We start from the raw sequence: 18345 nt of genomic DNA, 5'->3' as shown, positions 1-18345 counted from the left end.
TGTTGAGATTCTAGAACCTCAGAAAAGGCCTTAAGATATTTTTCAAGACCCAGGTTTATATGTCACTTAATCTAGTTCTCGTACAGACAGAACTAAATGCTGAAGTCTCCTTATATCCATGGAATCCCTGAAATTTAGAAAGCTCTTAGTATATAGTAAGCACTTCATAAATGTTGGTTGAAAAAGTGAATAAATGAGTTAGGATGAACTGTTTTTGTGAGAGACTCTCCAAGCAAACTGGGAGCACATCAAATATAAGGAATGTATTTTTTGTTTCGTTTTGTTTTAAAGTTTTATTTATTTAAATAGCCTTTACACCCAACATGGGCTCAAACTCACAACCCCAAGATCAAGAGTTGCACACTCCCCTGACTGAGCCAGCCAGGTGCCTTCGATATATGTTTTTTTTCCCCATCTTTCTGTCTCCAGCACCTAGCAAAGTATCTGACACAAAATGAATGTTTACTAAATAGGTATTTATTAAATTAGAGATAAGAGATAAATACTTGGCTTACTTTAAAAATGCAAAGAAGGAAAAAGAAAACACATTTCTTGTATCACATAAATTTGTACCAAAGATCTATGAATTGGGGTGGAAAACAGAAATTTCTATCTTCAGGATATAAAAGAAGTGAACTTGGAGACTGAGAGGTCAGGTCACCTTAGTCTTCTAGGTGGTTAAAGCTAATTACACACTATGAATGAGAATCTTTCTAGGGAAATTCCTACTGTGGCCACAGTGAAAAATAAAGGCCTTGGATGGAGAGAAGGAGAGTAGTAGGGGTGTCCCTTGAAGCACAAATGGAGAAACTGAATGGACAATCTCTATATTGCTACATCTGCTTCAAGAAATGCACACCAACTCCCTTCCAAAGTACATCAGGATGTCGCACCATCGTGGAAGGAACGGGAAAGCAGGATGAGGTTGGCTGGCTGAAGTCACATCTTGGGGAAGCTGGCCAGGTTGGCAATGCCACAAGCGTTGTTCTTATTCCGAGCCATGAGGATATAGCCTTTGTTTCCCCAGTTTTCTCCCCAGCTGTAGGACCAATGAAGGAGAATACTTAGTACCCTCAGTTTATTTATTCATTAAAACACTTATTATTGTGCTAGGTACTGATGGTATAAAAAATGAATAAAACAGTTTTTACCTTTGAAGAGCTTAAAGTAAAGGAATGGAGAGAAGGCATAATGCTATAAGGCCTCGAAGGAGAGATTGCTTATAATCAAGAGATCAAAAAAGGCTTAATTCAAGAGGTAGCATTTGAAGTGAGCCCAAAGACTGGGTAGACCTTCACAAATGGGATGCCAGCAGAGGAATATTAAATGAATACTAGAGGCAGGAAAGTATGGGACACATGTTAAGATCATGTGGCTGAAAAATAAGGTGTCTGACAGGGTATAGTAGGAGATAACGTCTGGAAAGGTAGGTTGAGATCGGCCTGAAGAGTTTGGATCTGTGGCCCATCCTAGTGCAGGAGACACTCAAAGTTTCAGATTGGAAGTATAATATGGTCCAATTTGTGTTTAAGGAAGCGTGATCTTGAAAACATGAGTCTAGAGCATAAGAAAGGGTGATCTTGGTCTTAGTGGGTAAACCTAATAGGAGAGATGAATGAAACTGTGAGAGTGATTTAGATTGCTAAGGAAAGAAGTAGAGAGAATGGAAGATAAGGGAGTGTGGACAGGAGACTGCTCTATGTATCTTCCCAAATTGTTTTCATGAGTTTTCTTTTTCCCCCAACCAGCAAATTCTCCTAGCCCAATACATTTTACTTAAGACCTGTACCCTACTCCTAATTCCCTTCTCTAGGGGTCTCCAGTGATGCTGATCCTGCTTAAATATGTCCCTTCTTCCTCCCAGCAATCTTAGATGAAGGCTCTACCCTTGGCACCTGACCAGGAAAGGACAGAGTAAGTACTTGGGGCTGGGAGTCGAGAAAGAGAGGACATAGTACAGAAGCTGTGGGAGAAGGAGCACCTTCTAAGAAAGGTACTCAGGTTCAGCTTTAGTTGGGACTGTGGTCTAGACTGTCTACCCTGCCAGTCCTCTAGGCAGCACCCCACTTGCTTACAGCACTGTTTTGGCCTTTGAACACCCCAGCATCTAGGACTCCTCCCCTGGAGGCACCAAGGACGGAAAGTTTAGTTTGTTGTTGCTGGGCTGGTACTGGCCAGTGAAGAAGCGAAAAGTATGATTCTCATTAAGTCTGCCCTCTAAAGTAACAAGGGGCTAAAGAGAAATGGGGAGCCAAAGTATTGTGTAGTTTTATTTATTCCTAATAATAGGGAAGGAAACATTAATTTTTGTTGTTGTTATATCTATTTTCCAAAAAATGTTTCTCTTCACAAACTTCAAAATCTGTGGGCAGATTTATATATATAAACATATAAACACACACACACACACACATGTATACTTATCCTAAGTATACTTGGACAGGCAAAAAGTTGCACAAGAGGATACTAAACCTTTACATTGGTTCCCTACTGCTTTCAAACAGACTGATGATGGAAAGCTTCCTAAGACATTGATCACATTATAGAAAAAAGAAAGAAAAAAACTACATAATTCCAATTTCTTGGTGCTATTGTATGTTCTGGTTAGTTAGGTCTGTCTTTCTTAGGGGGCTGTGAGATCACTGAAGGCAAACATTCTGTTCATTTCTGTACAACTAAGCACCCTGCAATGTGGAGCAGCCACCCAACACATACTCTTAAGTACTACTGTCCAGCCATTAAATGCTAGAATTAATAGACTCTAATTGGGAAGGGAGAACTAAAAAGGCTGAAACAACTTTCTCTTGAAGTGAGAGAAATATTGGGAAGTTGCAGTTGAGGTTGAGTGTTATGAGGGTGACTGCGTGACAAACTTAGTATGCCCATCATTACCTGTTTTTAATGATCCAGTGCTTGTTTCCTTTCTGGACGCCATATCCCACTGCCAACACTGCATGGTTTAGGTTATCGCTATTACAGTTTTCATCGTAGTACACACCTAGGAAACAAACTATCAAGGTGAAGCTTTCTGCAGTTCAAGGGCCACCCAGTAGAGTCCTGCCCTCAGGAGGACCTGTGACAGAGAGATGTGCTGCACTGTAGCAGCAGTTCCATTTCTCTAGGCCAGACTCAGTCTAAATGTGGAAACCAAGTACTGCAAATGCTCAGTGGTCTTCGAGAAGCTGCCAAGCCACATCATAAGAGAGGGTTGATTGTGCTCTCTAGGAACAGCTCCTTACCTTTGCTGTAAAACTGGAAGGAGGTCAGGCTTGCATCAATGGCCACAGAGATGGGTCCCACTCGGGCCACTGCCCTCTTCAGGGCCTTCTCATTCCCCTCAGGGATCTCTCTGTACCCTCTACACTTAGCTGCCTTGCCTGTTGGGTTGTACATACAACTTTCATCCTGGAAAAAAATGAGGTTAAAACAGGACTAGGACAAAGCAGCAGGCCAGGAACTGGTGGCTGAGAAACTCCACCAATGCTCTAAGTGATGTCAGTGAACTGACAGCGGCAGCACACCTAGAGTCTTTATAGAAGGTCTGTTCTCTCCTCACCATTTTAGACAACTATAAAAAAAGAATAGGAAAACTGAATACCTTGCACATACACAAAAATTAGCTCAGGGTGGTTTTAACCAAATGTGAAAGGAAACACTGTAAAACTTAATAGAGAGAACATTTTTATTCCCTCAGGATGGGAGAGGGATTTTGGCAACAAAGTGCTTTTAAAAGCACAGATCATCTTCTGGCCATGTAGTATGTGTAAGCCTCAGATGTGAGGGAGTCACCAACTGCTCGGTGGGGAGGAGGCCAAAGCCAAGGCCCGGCTAGAGGGAAGATCTGGGCCCTATATACATACACCAAGGGAACTAGTATGAGGCAAAGAGTTTTGGCTTGTGCTCTTGAAAGCATATAACATGACATTAAAACAAATTAATAAAGAACTTAGCAATTTAGCCTTTGGATTTCCAACATTATGTTTCGGAGATCCAGTTAACAGTAACATGTTTCATTGGCAAGCCACAGTTACGAAGTCTTATGGCAAACCATGTCAAGGTATATATTTTTTGGCAATTTATTTTTCTACAGACTACCCCTTCAAAACCCTAAAGTTGAATCTGTAAGAACATATTATCTAACTACTAACAATAATGGCAGCATTTGATATGATTACATGATTACAGTAGTCTCTTAATTTCTCAGGATTCTTTTGTTTTCTGCTATCTGATCCAAATCATGATGCCTCCTAGTGCCAAAAATTGTGCAAATCTATAAGCAAATAAAAATATCTCAGGGATGGATTTGGAAGAATGTCATGTGATGATACTTTAAAGTCAGAATAAGCTGCATTATGGCTAGAATGAACTTAAATTGCTGTATTACCTGACTGTTGCTCTATCAGATCTCTTTTCAAGTTTTATTTTTCTTTACCTCCCTCCATTCATTCATGTGTTCATATGAGAAATTCTTTTAGTTTTATATAACAACTGCTTTTAAAAAAGTAGATACATGCTATAAAGTAGATACACACTCAAGATACAGAATATTTAAAAAATAGAATATGGATGTGCCTGGCTGGCTCAATCAGTAGAACATGTGACTCCTGATCTTGGGGCTGGGAGTTCAAGTCTCATGTTGGGTGTGGAGATTACTTAAAAACAAAATCTTAAAAAATAATAAATAAAAAAAATAAAAATGGAATATGTGTCTTATATGGCTCATTCTTCACTTTAATTGATTATGAGACCAAAATCATTCCACATTGCTCTCAAATGCCGAAGAGATCATTAGAAGGGGCAGGAGAATAGAAATTAGAAGTCAGATGTCACCTCTCTTCCAAATTAAGATTTCAGATATTATGTAGATTTCATTTAAATTATTCAAACTCTGAGCTATTAAACTGTCTCTCAACAGACTGATGAATATAATACCATTTAATTGAGATAAGCTGTCAATGGATGAGTAATCAATTATTAGTTCTGATGGTGTTTAATTTCTTTTTCTTTAACATAGTTACATAATCCTTTAAATTGGCTGCCTGGATTAATCAATATGGAAAAAACTATAAACACAGACCTGGTTTGGGGTGGGGTTTTTCTGTATATACTATTGGAATTTAATTTTTTTTAACATTTATTTATTTGAGAGAGAGAGAGAGCATGAGTGGGATGGGCAGAGGGAGAGAGAGTGAAAGTCTCAAGCAGACTACACGCTAAGTGTGGAGCCCAATGTAGGGCTCAATCTCACGACCCTGAGATCATGACCTGAGCCAAAACCAAGAGTTGGGACACTCAACTGACTGTGCCACAGGTGCCTTGGGATTTAAATTTTTTGTATCAAGTGACAACAAAAAGTTGTCAAAAGAATATTTAATAATTTAAAAAAGAATATTTTGGGGCACCTGTGTGGCTCAGTTGGTTAAGTGTCTGTCTTCACCTCAGGTTATGACTTCAAGGTCCTGGGATTGAGCCCTACATTGGGCTCTCTGTTCAGGAGGAAATCTGCTTCTCCCTCTCCCTCTGTGGTCATGTGTGTGCACTCTTTCTCTCTCAATCTCAAATAAATAAATCTTTTAAAAAAATAATAAAAAAGAATATTTTGCCACATTAGGTTATTTCACTGATTGGCCTGATGTTTTCAGAATTTAAAAGCTCATCTGTTAGGGCAGCTTTAGTGTGGTGCCTTACAGTAAGTAGCAGCTCCAGAATTCAAACATGGACTCAGGACCCAGGAGTTCTGAAAATTGTATATGGATTAAAGAAAAAATTTTTTAGGTTCAATCTCTAATTTCTCTGCCTTGTATGCCTGATAGTTTAAAAACTGCAACATGGAATAAAAATGGGATTAAATTTACAAATTAATGTCTGTTTTGGTGTGGCCAATGTCTACAAAAATGTGTTGAAGTAACATTACTATATAGGTTGTTGAGTATCCAGTGAAATGGATTTGTTCAGTCTTTTACATTAATGAGCATTTATTAAAACAGACATCATTTGATATGACTAAACACGAATGAATAGAACTTACTGCTCCGGGATTTTTTTAAAGGCACTAATTACAAAGGAAAATAATTTTAGGGTGTCTGGGTGGCTCAGTGGGTTAAAGCCTCTGCCTTCGGCTCAGGTCGTGATCCCGGGGTCCTGGGATCCAGTCCCGCATCTCTGCTCAGCGGGGAGTCTGCTTCTCTATATCTCTCTGCTTGCCTCTCTGCCTACTTGGGATCTCTGTCAAATAAATAAATAAAATCTTAAAAAAAAAAAAAAAAGAATTTTACTAGCCTGAAATTAAGAACTTTTCTGAGTTGAATGTTCACCTAAAACACAAACAGTACTTGTATCCAGATATCTTTTTAAAATTCTTAAAAAATCAGTGAGAAAGAGAAAAACAACCTAATTAAAAATGTGCAAAAGATATTAATGGTTAATTCACTGAAGAAATGCAGATGGCTAGATAAACATACTAATGAAGATGGGAATCAGTGGGAATTCTTATATACTCCAGGTGGGAATATAAATGTTTCCGAACACTTGGGTAAAACAATTAGTTATTATCTAGTAAGGCTGAAGATGCAGGTACCCCAAGACTCAGACAATTCTGTTCCAAGGTATTATATTTTACTAAAGAAAATTTTGCACATTTACATAGAAGACATGCTGGAAATGTCTGCAGGAGGTGAACAGTAGATAAATCTTGGAGCTGTTACATGACTAGCGGTGAATTTGGACATGCTATTTTATCTCCTTCAGTGTCACTTTCCTCACCTATAAAGTGAGGATAAGTTTACCTTATATGCCTGTTATGAAAATTAAGTGAGAAAATGAACTAAGCACATGGCTTAGTACATACGAGCCATCAATCTTTTTTTTTTTTTTTTAAGATTTTTATCTATTTACTTGAGAGAGGGAGAGAGTGAATGAGAAAGAATGAGGGGGTGGTAGAAGGACAAGTAGACTCTCCTCTGAGCACAGAGCCTGACAGAGGCTTGACCCCAGAACCCCAAGATCATGACCTGAGCAGAAGTCAGATGCTTGGCCAACTGAGCCACCCAGGTGCTCCATAGCCATCATTCTTATTACTCAAACTTGCTATCTCTGCTTCAAAAGCTCCTGTTGCAAAAGCCCTATGTAATCCTATTATCTATCAATCCCATGTATATAAAAGTCCTTAAATCTTCCTTTTAGATAACAAAGATCTCCTTCCTATTACTAAAGGAGGAAGTGAATTTATCTCTAAAGCTAAAAACAAGGGGCACCTCTGTGGCTCAGTGGGTTAAAGCATCTGCCTTCACCTCAGGTCATGATCCCACAGTCCTGGGATGGAGCTTTGCATTGGGCTCTCTGCTCAGCAGGGAGCCTGCTTCCTCCTCTCTGCCTGCCCCTCTGCCTACTTGTGATCTCTGTCAAATAAATTTTAAAAAAATCTTTAAAGTTAAAAACAAGTATGAAGCAACTTATGTTTTCTCTCATTTTGTACATGTCAGAATGTTAACTTACATAATTTACATAACATTCCCCAAACCTTTGCTGGGATCATGCAAAATAAAAGCACGTGATTCAGTGAATTAGTGTGGCAGGTTTGGGATGTGATGGGAGTGGAGGAGGCATACTCAGATGTCTGTGGGGTCACCTGTGCTCTGTTTTTTCCAGGGAAAAGAGATGGATAGGGTTATGGTGGCCTAAGCCCCCCAAATCTCCTGGGCTGTGACAGTCTTCCTGGCCTTCTATGGGAAATTACCCTGTCAAGAAGGCAAGATAGGGGAACAGAAAACAAGGTTTCTGGAATTGTTTCCAGTAGAAAATATCATGTTGGGAGAAAGAGGAGCCATTACTGAGCTGTGTAACCGTGTGGTACAGTCTCACCTGTCCCACATATGGGTAAGCATCTTCAGAGTCAATGCCTCGGTTCTTCTGCACATACTGGAAGGCATTGGTCATGTAGCCCCCTCCGCAGCCATCATTTTCAGAAACACAGTCCACCAGGTTCTGGGGACTCAGATTTAAGAGTTTGCCAGTTTTCTTCTTGAGTTGGCCCTCCAGGGCACCCACAGAGCTAAAAGCCCAACAGGAACCACACTGACCCTGAGAGGCGTAACAGAACAACGATCAGTCACTGCTGTTCACCTTTTTGGTTCTTCCCTCTAAACTGCCTGATGAAATTCCACCATACATGGTTCCTATTTCCCTTTGTTTAGTATTTGTTACATTTTTCTATTGTTTTTATTTGCATTTGTAACTGTTGTTACCATTGTTACCATTAGCTGTAGTGGAGCAGAGCTTTGCAACCCACAAGATATATGACCTTGGGGAAGTTACTAAACTTCTCTGTGCCTTATCTGTAAAATGTGGATAATTGCTCAATTATGGATTATGGAGATTTAAAGTCAATTCATGTAGAGGATTTAGAAATTTCTGACACACAACAATCTCTCAAAAAGTGCTGTTACTATTAGTAATTGTTCAGCTATATTATATATTTTTCTTCCCTCCCTGTTCTATTTTCTAGGACTGAGGATTTCTTGAGGACACAGGTTATGTCTTAGTCATCTTGAGTCTCCACTGCCTAGCACTATATCTGGTAGGTTCTGAAACAGATGTGTTTGTTGGATGAACGTTAAATCAGCTGTTGATCTGGTTAATATAATTAGCATTGTTAAGGCTGAGGGAAAAGCAGCATTCTCCTGCTGGTGAGAGTGTTAAGATCATAAAAAAATTTTTTGGGGGGCGCCTGGGTGGCTCAGCGGTTAAAGCCTCTGCCTTCGGCTCAGGTCGTGATCCCAGGGTCCTGGGATCGAGCCTCACATGGGCTCTCTGCTCAGCAGGGAGCCTGCCTCCTCCTCCTCTCTCTCTCTGCCTGCCTCTCTGCCTGTGATCTGTCAAATAAGTAAAAATCTTTTAAAAAAAAAATTTTTTTTTGGAAATGATTGTCTGTGACCTAGCAGCTCCAATGTTAGGGTTTATTTTGCATAAATATTTGCACATGTATATGAAAACATATGCACAAGGGTACTTACAGCAATACTACTTGTAAAAAAGAAAAAATTGGAACAACATATATGTACAAAAATAGGTGATGACTTGAACAGGTTATATTCTCTTGGCACTGGGAGAGATCCCTTAATTCCTTGCCCTCTCTTCCTAGTTCCTTCCTATTTTAAGAAGAAAAAAGCAGAAAGAGGTCATGCCAGGAGAAAGGAGGGTACCTGGTTCTTGACAGGAGTAACATATCCTTTCTTTCGATAATCAATGGAGTCTGGGGCTCTGCTTTCCCAGTCTGGGATATAGAGGCTATCATTACTGCGGGAATGAGAGGGAGGTACTTTGAGTCCAGTCATCTTCTGAATCACCTCTTCACTGGTCTGGGACAAAGAATAAAAAGTCAAGGCATTAGCAGGGAACTAAGGCAAACAGGGCAAGTAGGCCGGGAGCTGAGGTTCAACTCACCATGTCCCCCAAGTGGTTCATGGCCAGTTCATATGTATGGACACCAAGAGAGGCCTCAAGATTATGAATGGAAATATGCTTCAAGTTTTTTTCCCAAATTAAACGCCGAGAGATTTCATCCACCTAAACAGAGAATATTCAGTATTTGCACAGACAGTATCTTGTGTATAAAGTTACATAAGTAATACTGCAGAGGTTTTTAGGAGAAAAGATGAAACTTAGAATCATGCAGAATTTGTAGTCTAGTTGGGGAACTCACCATGGGATTATTAAGAGCATACAGAAAGAAATATGCAAACAAATACAAAAAATAGAATGCAAAGCTTTAGAGGGATGTATAGGAAATTGCTTAAAGGGGTGCCTGGGTGGCTCAACCAGTTAAGCTTCTGCCTTTGGCTCAGGTCATCATCCTGGGGTCCTGGGATCAAGACCCGTAATTGGGCTTCTTGCTCAGCGGAATCTGCTTCTCCCTCTGTCTCTGCTACTCTCTCTCCCTCCCTCCCTTCCTATCAAATAAATAAATAAAATCTTTTAAAAAATTGCTTATGGAGGGGCGCCTGGGTGGCTCAGTGGGTTGAGCCGCTGCCTTCGGCTCGGGTCATGATCTCAGGGTCCTGGGATCGAGTCCCGCATCGGGCTCTCTGCCTAGCAGGAAGCCTGCTTCCCTCTCTCTCTCTGCCTGCCTCTCTGTCTACTTGTGATCTCTCTCTGTCAAATAAATAAATAAAGTCTTTAAAAAAAATTAAAAAAAAATTGCTTATGGATAAATAGCATTAATCTGAGAAATCTTCCCCAAAGAGAAATGTAACAGTTATAAAGGCCAGAACTCGAGGGAGGGTGAATCAAGGAGTAGGAATGAAACTATAAGTTGAGTTAGAGAACAGGAGCAGGTTTGCTTGGTTGGAGAGGTTAAGGTATTCAGACTGAAGAACGGAGTCTGGAAGCTAAGATTGGAGGTCTCAAGTTCCAGCTCCTGACCATGCTCCCCTCCAAACCCCCAATCACCTTGCTGTTGTACTGCTTGCCGTAGGTCTTTTTCCATAGCTCCCACTGGGTGTCCAGTATCTCCTCAGGATATAGAGCAAAGCTTGCCATGGGCAGCAGCAGAAGAAACTTGAGCCCCCACATCCTGAGGAAGGGGATAGTTAGGGGAGATTTTGTTTGCCAAGGGGTTAATAGCCTGGCTTGGGATGAGGAAATAGCTGGAGCTATATTCCCAGACGGGTGGTTCTTAACCTTTGGGAGTCACAAACTCTTTTGAGAAGCTAATAAAATTTTGTAATCCATCATAGTCCCACTCATCTGAAAAATGGACACACTCACAATAATTCTGGGGAATTCATGAACCCAAAGATAAGAATGCCTTCCTTGGGACCATGATGCAAAGGAAAACAAGGATTTATAAAGAAGGAATACAAAGAATTGAGGGTGATTTGGATATGATAAAACAATGATAGAAGGGTCTGGGTTTGGACCTGGTGCTGATACACCTGGTTCCAAGTATTTTGACCTAGGGAAATCACACACACACACACACACACACGCGCGCGCGCAGAAAACCAGAAATGGGGTAGAAAATGGACAATCAGAATGGACTCAGCACCTGTCTCCTCTAATGTCCCCTGCAGACTTGAAGGAGAGGGACAAGGTTGGAGGTTAGAGGGGGATTGGAAAATACACAAAGGAGAGATTTCCAGCTAAGTTTTGCTTCCTGACCATTTCTTCAATGCATTTACTCCCTACCCCAAATTCTGATACTTCCCAGATCTTGCCAGGAGAGGACTGGGAACAGCTGACAGTATTTCTTATTCTCTAGATGTTTACTGTCTCCTTAGTCTTACGCATTTCTTTCTCCTTTCTCTTCCTGCTCACTCCTCAGGCAGGAAACTGCCCCTAATCTCAACCAGATGCTGTGGGCAGGAAAGTTTTTCTTTCTTTTCCTGACAACAAAAAACCTCTGTGATTGCCTCATAGGATGGAAAGCTTCAGAACTAAAGTTTGTTAGAATGTTAAGATAAAAAAGCAGGTTCTATGATCATTAAATGCACAGTTTTCCAGAAGTTTACTCTAGCTTCACTCATTTCTTACAGCGGCTTGCTTAATTCTGTGTTTTCCATTTTAAGAACAATTTGCAGTCTGAAGTAAGTTATACAGCTTGTATTTTTGAATTTACAGTCCCATTTTTGTATAAGCTTTGCAGACTGGCAAAACATTCAACAAGACATTTAATATCTGGAGTGTTAAGGGCTTTGAGACAGTAGAAAAGCACCTCGGGGCACCAGTCCTCCTCCCTGCTAGTAAGTTAACCCTTTGGTAACTTTGGCCAAAACAGAAAACCCTCCAAGGAGAGGCTACTCTGTAAGGGATGGGCAAAGGAATCCCTATATCCTTAGCTTTCACTAACAACTATGTATACATAAATAAAAATCGTAGCAGGAATCCTAAAGATTTCCAGGCAAATTTGGCCAGGAAATGACCTAAGATGGGCATATTGTTTTCACCTACAAAACCTACAAATCTCAACCATATCCCCAAGTCATTACATCCCTAATACCTCTAAAATGGAGAAAGGGAGGGAAGAGAAACTCTGAAAGATCTAGCAAGTAGAAAATGTTACCTGCTGATAGGAATCTGCTCTGGGCTCCGTTCGCTGGGGAGTGTAGATATGTGGGCGGATGACTAGGGGTGCTGGATTTATTCCATCAGGATTGCGGAAGTCAGTTTCAGCTGTGGGCTGGAAAATTTGAATAGAGGAGGGAGGCGGGGACAGAAATGCTGAGAGGAGCAGGGTTGGGGAGGGAAGGAGGCAGTGGATTTGCAATGTTTCTGTGTCCGTGTAGTGTGTGCGCGCCAGGGTGGAAAGTTGCTAGGTATTTAGTTTTACGTGACTGTCTTTGAGAGCAAACAAAAAAAGACTTTAATACACATTACACAATTTGGGGCTTACCTTCACTTTGATGGTTAATAAGACACAGTCCCGGTCTCCCCCATCCTTCTTTATTATATAGTATTTATTATATTGGGGATTACATCTTCTCCTGTCCTTTTCCTGTTATCACCCATCCCTCCAACTTTGAAACCTTAGTTTTCAAATTTGTGTCTGACCCTCACAGCAAGGATGAGGGAATACATAAAAAAGACTAGAAAAGAATATGTAGGAAGCCAAAGGCTCCAAAATGACTTCTAGTTTATAAGCTTGTTGGCTAAATGTTGTCAGTAGCTCTCCCAGCCTAATATGATGCTGCTGAGGAAGGATATGCCTAGGAAGTCCAGATGAAACTGGTTCTGAAAGTAACAAAAAAAACTATCACTCCTAGTTATTAATGACTTTACTTGAATCAGTGCCATTAAACGCTGACAAAATCACATGTGACTTCTTTGTTGCTAAAATTCTCAGATGGTGGGATGCCTGATGAACATTATCTGTTTCAATTATTAAAATCCCCGATCCAAGACCAGTCATGTGAGCTCCTCCAAATAATTCCCCCAACATCCAGGCATGTGACAGATCATAAGTGTCTAGTTCAGTACCTAAACCACATCCCCAAACTCCCATTTTCTTCCTTAAACAGAGATGGGGGAAGAGGAAAAGATAGTCCTTGGAATAGAAAAGATAATACTTGGGACAGATTCAGTTTCTAGCTGGATTGCATACACAAACCCTCAAGAACACATGTTTATGCCTGTAAGTTTTAAGATTTGCTAATGAACCATACGGTCCTAGAGGGAAACCAAGTCCAGACCTGAATAGTTTAAATTTCCCCATCCCTAATTCCTTTTAATCCAGGAGAGCAAGGCATACTGGAGGGAAGGAATCTGATGTGCCAGGCAGATCTCAAGTCTGCTCTGGAGGACTTGGGCAATTCCCCAACCCCCATCTCATGGTCAGATGTCCCTGCTGATTTTACTCAGAATGAGTCAGGATCAGGAGGACACTCAAGGAGTGCTGAGTGATCAGAGCCCTATGATTTCTGAATTCTGAAATTACAAACACACTGTGCTTTATGTTTGCATATTTGAAGTTCAAGTTATGGATTCAACTAGTTGTGGGTATTTGTTGTTTATAAGCTGGAAAGGAATAATAAAGCCGCAATCAAGATCACACGACACAAGAAAGTTTACAAAAGGAAAAAATATTTTGTTTTAAAATCTTTGCTACATGTCATTATTTTTGCCACTGTAAAGCTCAGCACAGATGCCAGCAGTACAGAAATGGCCAACAAGAAAAAAACAAAACAATCAAAAAATAAAACCCTGAAGGAAAAGCAGAAACAAAACCCCCAGAGCATCTTCTTCCTCCCCTCTCCTTCCCCAAAAGCCCTGTAATAGCTGTACAGTATCATAGTCCTGATCACATTTAAAAACAGTCAATTATTAAAAAACAAGGACTCCATTGGAAACTCAACTTTTTGGTTTCTTAAATTGTGATATAAATATATATGTATATGGTATGTGTGCACATAGAATAAAAAAATAAACTGTCTCCTTTTCAACTCCACTACCTGGCACCAGACTGGAGACAAAAGGGAGAAAAACCCAGTAATGATGCTTTCTTAGCCTCTCTAAGGCCATCTGTGCTCCTCAGTCTCCTATGGCTATGTTTAGTATGTCTTCTCCTTATTTAATTCAGTCTTGCACTTAAGATACTGGCCTGAGCCAATCAAAAAAAAAAAAAAAAAAAGGCTGATACACATGACTGTTACCTGAGGAAGGTAAAGAATGAGAACAATAACTGGTATCTGCATTTTATATGGCTATAGTTAACTCAGTGACCCTGTCAGAATGGGAGTCCAGGCCCCATCTATCCCATGGATTTAATGATAAAGCAAAATCCTATCTTCAGATTGGAGGGAGCAAAAAGGAAGAACGTATATACGTCCAGAAAAGACTTAAGTCTCAGTTTCTAGCCAGACTGAATTGAGAATGGGATGAAAGAGGCTACTTTGCAAGAGGCTTGGTATTTGGTTTGAACTCTAGCAGTGAAGATTTCACTGGGACTGCTAATCCAAGAAGTTGAGTTTCCATGCAGAAATAACCTCTACAGAACACACATCATATGTGATTCTGACAGAAAAATGCAGCAAGTATGGCCAAGTATGGGGTTTTTTGAAAGGGGTTTATCTTCCCACCCTAAACACCTGTAATGTTTGCCGATCTTCCATATAAGGTAAGAGCACCAAAAGTGGGAATGACCCAGCTTTATCACTAAATATGTTCGATGAGAGACCAATCATATCAACAGAAGACTTTATATATTTGCTTACAGTTGCATACTGGCTGGGCATAGATATAAGTGCAGCAAAGACATTTATTTAAATACTCTTTGGCTGCAATACTAAGTGGATAATACCTAGGAGATTTAACTCCTTAGGACTCTTTGAAGAATACACAGAAAAACAAAGATAAAATCTGGGACAAATTTTGCATAACTCCCTAATAGGGAGAAACAAACAGAGAAACATACATGTGCACATGCACATACACGCACACACGCACACACACACACACACACTCTCTCTCTCTCTCTCTCTCCTTCTCTCTCTCTCTCCTTTTCTCCCTCTCTCACTTCCTCACTCACCAGGCAGCAGAAAGAGCCTACGCTCACTTCCTGAAGCCCTATATATACCTACCATGCTTCATTGTCCTCAAATATGAGGACATTCCTCCTTTCCCCCACCTTATTCAGAATTTCTTTCCAAAAACAAGCCACAGTATCCAAGGCAAATAGTGGATGTCAGGTTCTCTAACCTGCCTCTTGACCCTAGCACAATCATTTCTGCACAAATCTCTGGTCAGGAGACATAAGGAAAGGCATTCTTAACTTCACCCAGTCTCAGTTTTTCGATGTATCCCCAAAGCCTTCAGGATGCACCCCATTTCTCCTATAAATGTTATCTCAGAGGCAGAAGGGCAAGGAAAGACCAGAAGGGGCAGGAGATACACATTAGGGGTGAGGGAAGGGAAGGGAGAGGGACTTTTATTCTCTTTACAGAAATATTTGCTTTTTAAAAACAAACAGTGATTTTTCTCCCCCACCCCATATCCTCACCCCAATAGTTCTATTCTGAAAAGGAGGGAAACATAGTTAGGTCAGGAAATTCTTCATTGTTGTAGCTGTTGCTCTGGTCTCCCAGCATGGACAGCATCTCCTGGTAAGAGAAACAGAGCAAATCTAGTCACAACCTTAATCCCTCACATTTATCAAGCTTCTTCCCAACATTCCCCTAAAGCATCATCCCTGGCCCCACAGAGCTGCAGGGCTGAGCTCCCTGAGCCTTCCCTACTCCCAGGAACTCTCTGACTCCTTTAGATAATAATATTGGTTCTTAGTCCCTTCTCTGGCTTCCTCCTACAGTTCCACATTTTCCCTCTTTTCCAGTTTTCCATTATTTTCAAAAGGAGAAAAATCTGCTTGCCACATTTTCAAAAGGAGAAAAATCTGCTTGCCCCTATGAACATATATGGAGTATCTCTTACCCCATTTGTTTTCCACCAAAACCTGTTTTGCCTTCTTTCAACAAGCTCTTCTTTTGTCCTAAGATTACTCTATGTGTTCTTTCAGTCCCCTCAGGACTTAGACAAATGGGCCTTTATAGGTACAAGCAGTATGTTTATACCCAAGCTACTGAGCAGTGGGAATGTGGCTCTCCTTGAATGGGACAGAGTGACTTCCTTTAACTTCTTTGCATGGTGCTTCACATCATTAACAATGGTCTGGTTAAAGGCTGTGCATCACACAGTAAGTTCCAGTTAATGACATCTATCCCTATACATCCCCACTCTGGCTTCTCCCACATACTCCCAAATACCTCAGTCCATATGCATACTTCTTTCTCTGTTTCTGCTCCCTGACCCTTTCTCCTCCAGTTTCTGATTTTTTTGAAGTCTTTTCACCCTCTCACCTGGAAGACCTCAGGCTGCCCAGGTTGCTGTGCTGATGGCTGTTGGACATGTTGTTCGTTAGAACTCGACCGATGATGAGGCTGCTGCCCCTGCCACTGTGGCCAGACACCTACACCCTCTGCTGTCCGTGTCTGGAATTGTCCTGTAGTCTGTCCAGTCTCAGGAGCTAGAAATACAGAAAGGACAACCAACCTTAAGCCACTAACTCCACTGGCGAGGACAAACTAGCACACAGATACTTTCTGCTCTTCTGTTAATCAATGCCTCGTCTACTTCAAAACCTAGCCCCAAATTAATTCTTCTCTGAGTAGCCTTTCCAAAAAGAGTCCTTTGATCATTTAGATTAAATTTACTCATTATTTAATATATAACTTACATACTTTTACATACGGGCTAAAGTCTTCCTCATGTGGGTACATTTTAAATTCCAAATGGACTGTCACTGCACCCAGGACCCAAGAAAACTGTTTTATCTACCAAATCCTTTCTCTTTAGTGGTGTCATTTTCCAGTTTACCCTCCTTTCACATCTGAAACTTACTGAAGTTGGATCCACGACTGGTGAGACTAGGGTAGGCAGCAGCACCAGGTGATGCAGTAGAAGCACCAGGAAGGGACATGGAGCTGAAGGAGGACGGAGTCTGAAAGTTGCCCCCACCAAACTGGGAAGAACGAGTCTTGGCTGTAGCCTGAGTAGCCACCTGCTGAAAGACAGGAAGGGATTGAGAACAAATGGAACATTAACATTATTGCACATGCCATTCCTATAAGTCAACTTTCTGTCAATGACTGGATTCTTTTGAGCCAAGCTCATCACTTACTTCCTAATCTGTATTTCTTCTAATTCATGCCAATTTTCTTTGATACTACTTTTAGGCAGGTATGACAAAGTGAAAAGAGCAAAGAACTATCTCTTACACTGAAAGTTGTGAGAATTTTTCCAGTTTTTATTTTCCTATACATTTCTTATGCAACTGAGATCATACTGCATATAACAATTTTGGAGTCTGCTTTTTGGTTTGGGCTTCCTTACTGAAAATAATGCTGTGCAATATAAGCATATATTAATATATGAAAGAATATTAGCTTTAAGCTTATCATATATAATATATATTATATGAGACTCTTAAACACTTTTTTAAAATAAATAGACATCACTGTGTATAAATTATAATTAATTTTCTCCTTTATTCCTTTACTTTCTAGTATAAAATGGAAACTCAGAACTGACTCCTAAATACATCTATAAATCAAATCTGTTTAACATGTTCTGTGTGAACAATTCTGAATAAAAGTGAGTATGTGAAAACCACAGACTCTGCAATTTAGGGATTATCTATATTTTTAATTATCTAGCTATTTCTAACAAAAAGAAAAATTGGAAAGTAGGGGGTGGGGATTGGGGAGAAGTTATCTAAGATAGATGACAATAATTTTACATATGGAAAAAAGCCTAACTAACCAAAGAAAAACTAGTACACAGGGGACAGACAGAGGAGATGCTTTTACCTGAGCAGAGAAGCCTGGGCGGGTGCTAGGGGTCCAAGCTGGGGCTGCTCCCTGCGGGGCATTGGAGTGACGGGAAATCTGGGCCAACATCTGCCCTGCAGAAGCTGATGGCTGGATGATGGTTACAGGAGGGGCCAGACCACTACTTCTAGGAGTGAACAAATAGTGCAGTAAAAGATTAAAAGGATGGGTTTACTACAAAATCTAGGAATCACAGGACAATCTACTGCTATTACTAGGTCCCCTTTATTTCCCTGGGGTTAAGGAAAAGTTGATAACAAAATTTGGAAAAGATGAGAAAAACTGACAGTCACACACCAATCAGGACACACAGAGATGGAACCTATAACATAGCAACAGGACAGGTGCAAAGAAATAGGAGGAAGAAAAGCAGCTTGCCTCATCTTAAGCCCTACAAATTCTACTGCTTTGTCTAAAATAACCAGAGAAAGCTAGGGAAGAATAAAACTTGGATTTAGCAACTGAATGCCTC

General features: G+C 40.5%; 2 protein-coding genes across 8 annotated transcripts in view; both read right to left on the bottom strand.

Moving 5' to 3' along the window:
• Positions 1-455: 455 nt before the first annotated feature.
• Positions 456-12174, bottom strand: CTSK (cathepsin K). The gene is made up of 8 exons (XM_047724007.1): positions 12059-12174; positions 10447-10570; positions 9442-9564; positions 9201-9356; positions 7861-8079; positions 3240-3405; positions 2893-2998; positions 456-1039 (listed from the first exon to the last, which is right to left on the bottom strand). Exons 2-8 carry the CDS (start codon positions 10567-10569, stop codon positions 940-942), a joined length of 993 nt encoding a protein of 330 aa, XP_047579963.1. The 5' UTR covers position 10570; positions 12059-12174; the 3' UTR covers positions 456-939.
• ARNT (aryl hydrocarbon receptor nuclear translocator) overlaps positions 12066-18345 on the bottom strand; it is a 76277-nt gene continuing 69997 nt past the window's right edge. For 3 of the 7 annotated variants that reach the window (XM_047723997.1, XM_047724001.1, XM_047724003.1), the window contains 4 exons: positions 17853-18000; positions 16885-17047; positions 16344-16510; positions 13559-15590 (listed from right to left, as the gene is read on the bottom strand). In XM_047723997.1, coding sequence (XP_047579953.1) covers positions 15501-15590; positions 16344-16510; positions 16885-17047; positions 17853-18000 — 568 coding nt within the window. In that variant the 3' untranslated portion in view covers positions 13559-15500. Of the gene's footprint in view, positions 12176-13558; positions 15591-16343; positions 16511-16884; positions 17048-17852; positions 18001-18345 lie in introns of those variants that run through there. The other 4 variants (XM_047723999.1, XM_047724004.1, XM_047723998.1 and 1 more) reach the window with 3 other exon arrangements.

The sequence above is a fragment of the Lutra lutra genome, chromosome 4 (genome assembly GCF_902655055.1).
Source record: "Lutra lutra chromosome 4, mLutLut1.2, whole genome shotgun sequence".
NCBI classification, from domain to species: Eukaryota; Metazoa; Chordata; class Mammalia; order Carnivora; family Mustelidae; genus Lutra; species Lutra lutra.
This window is presented reverse-complemented; position numbering and strand designations above follow the sequence as displayed.

Coding starts and splice junctions, on each gene's coding strand:
- CTSK (XM_047724007.1), bottom strand. CDS start 10,569: ATGTGGGGGCTCAAGTTTCTTCTGCTGCTGCCCATGGCAAGCTTTGCT. Junction 3,406..7,860: donor CTTACCCATATGTGGGACAG/GTGAGACTGTAC, acceptor ATTTTTTTCCAG/GATGAAAGTTGTATGTACAA. Junction 1,040..2,892: donor CACTGGATCATTAAAAACAG/GTAATGATGGGC, acceptor TTGGTCCTACAG/CTGGGGAGAAAACTGGGGAA.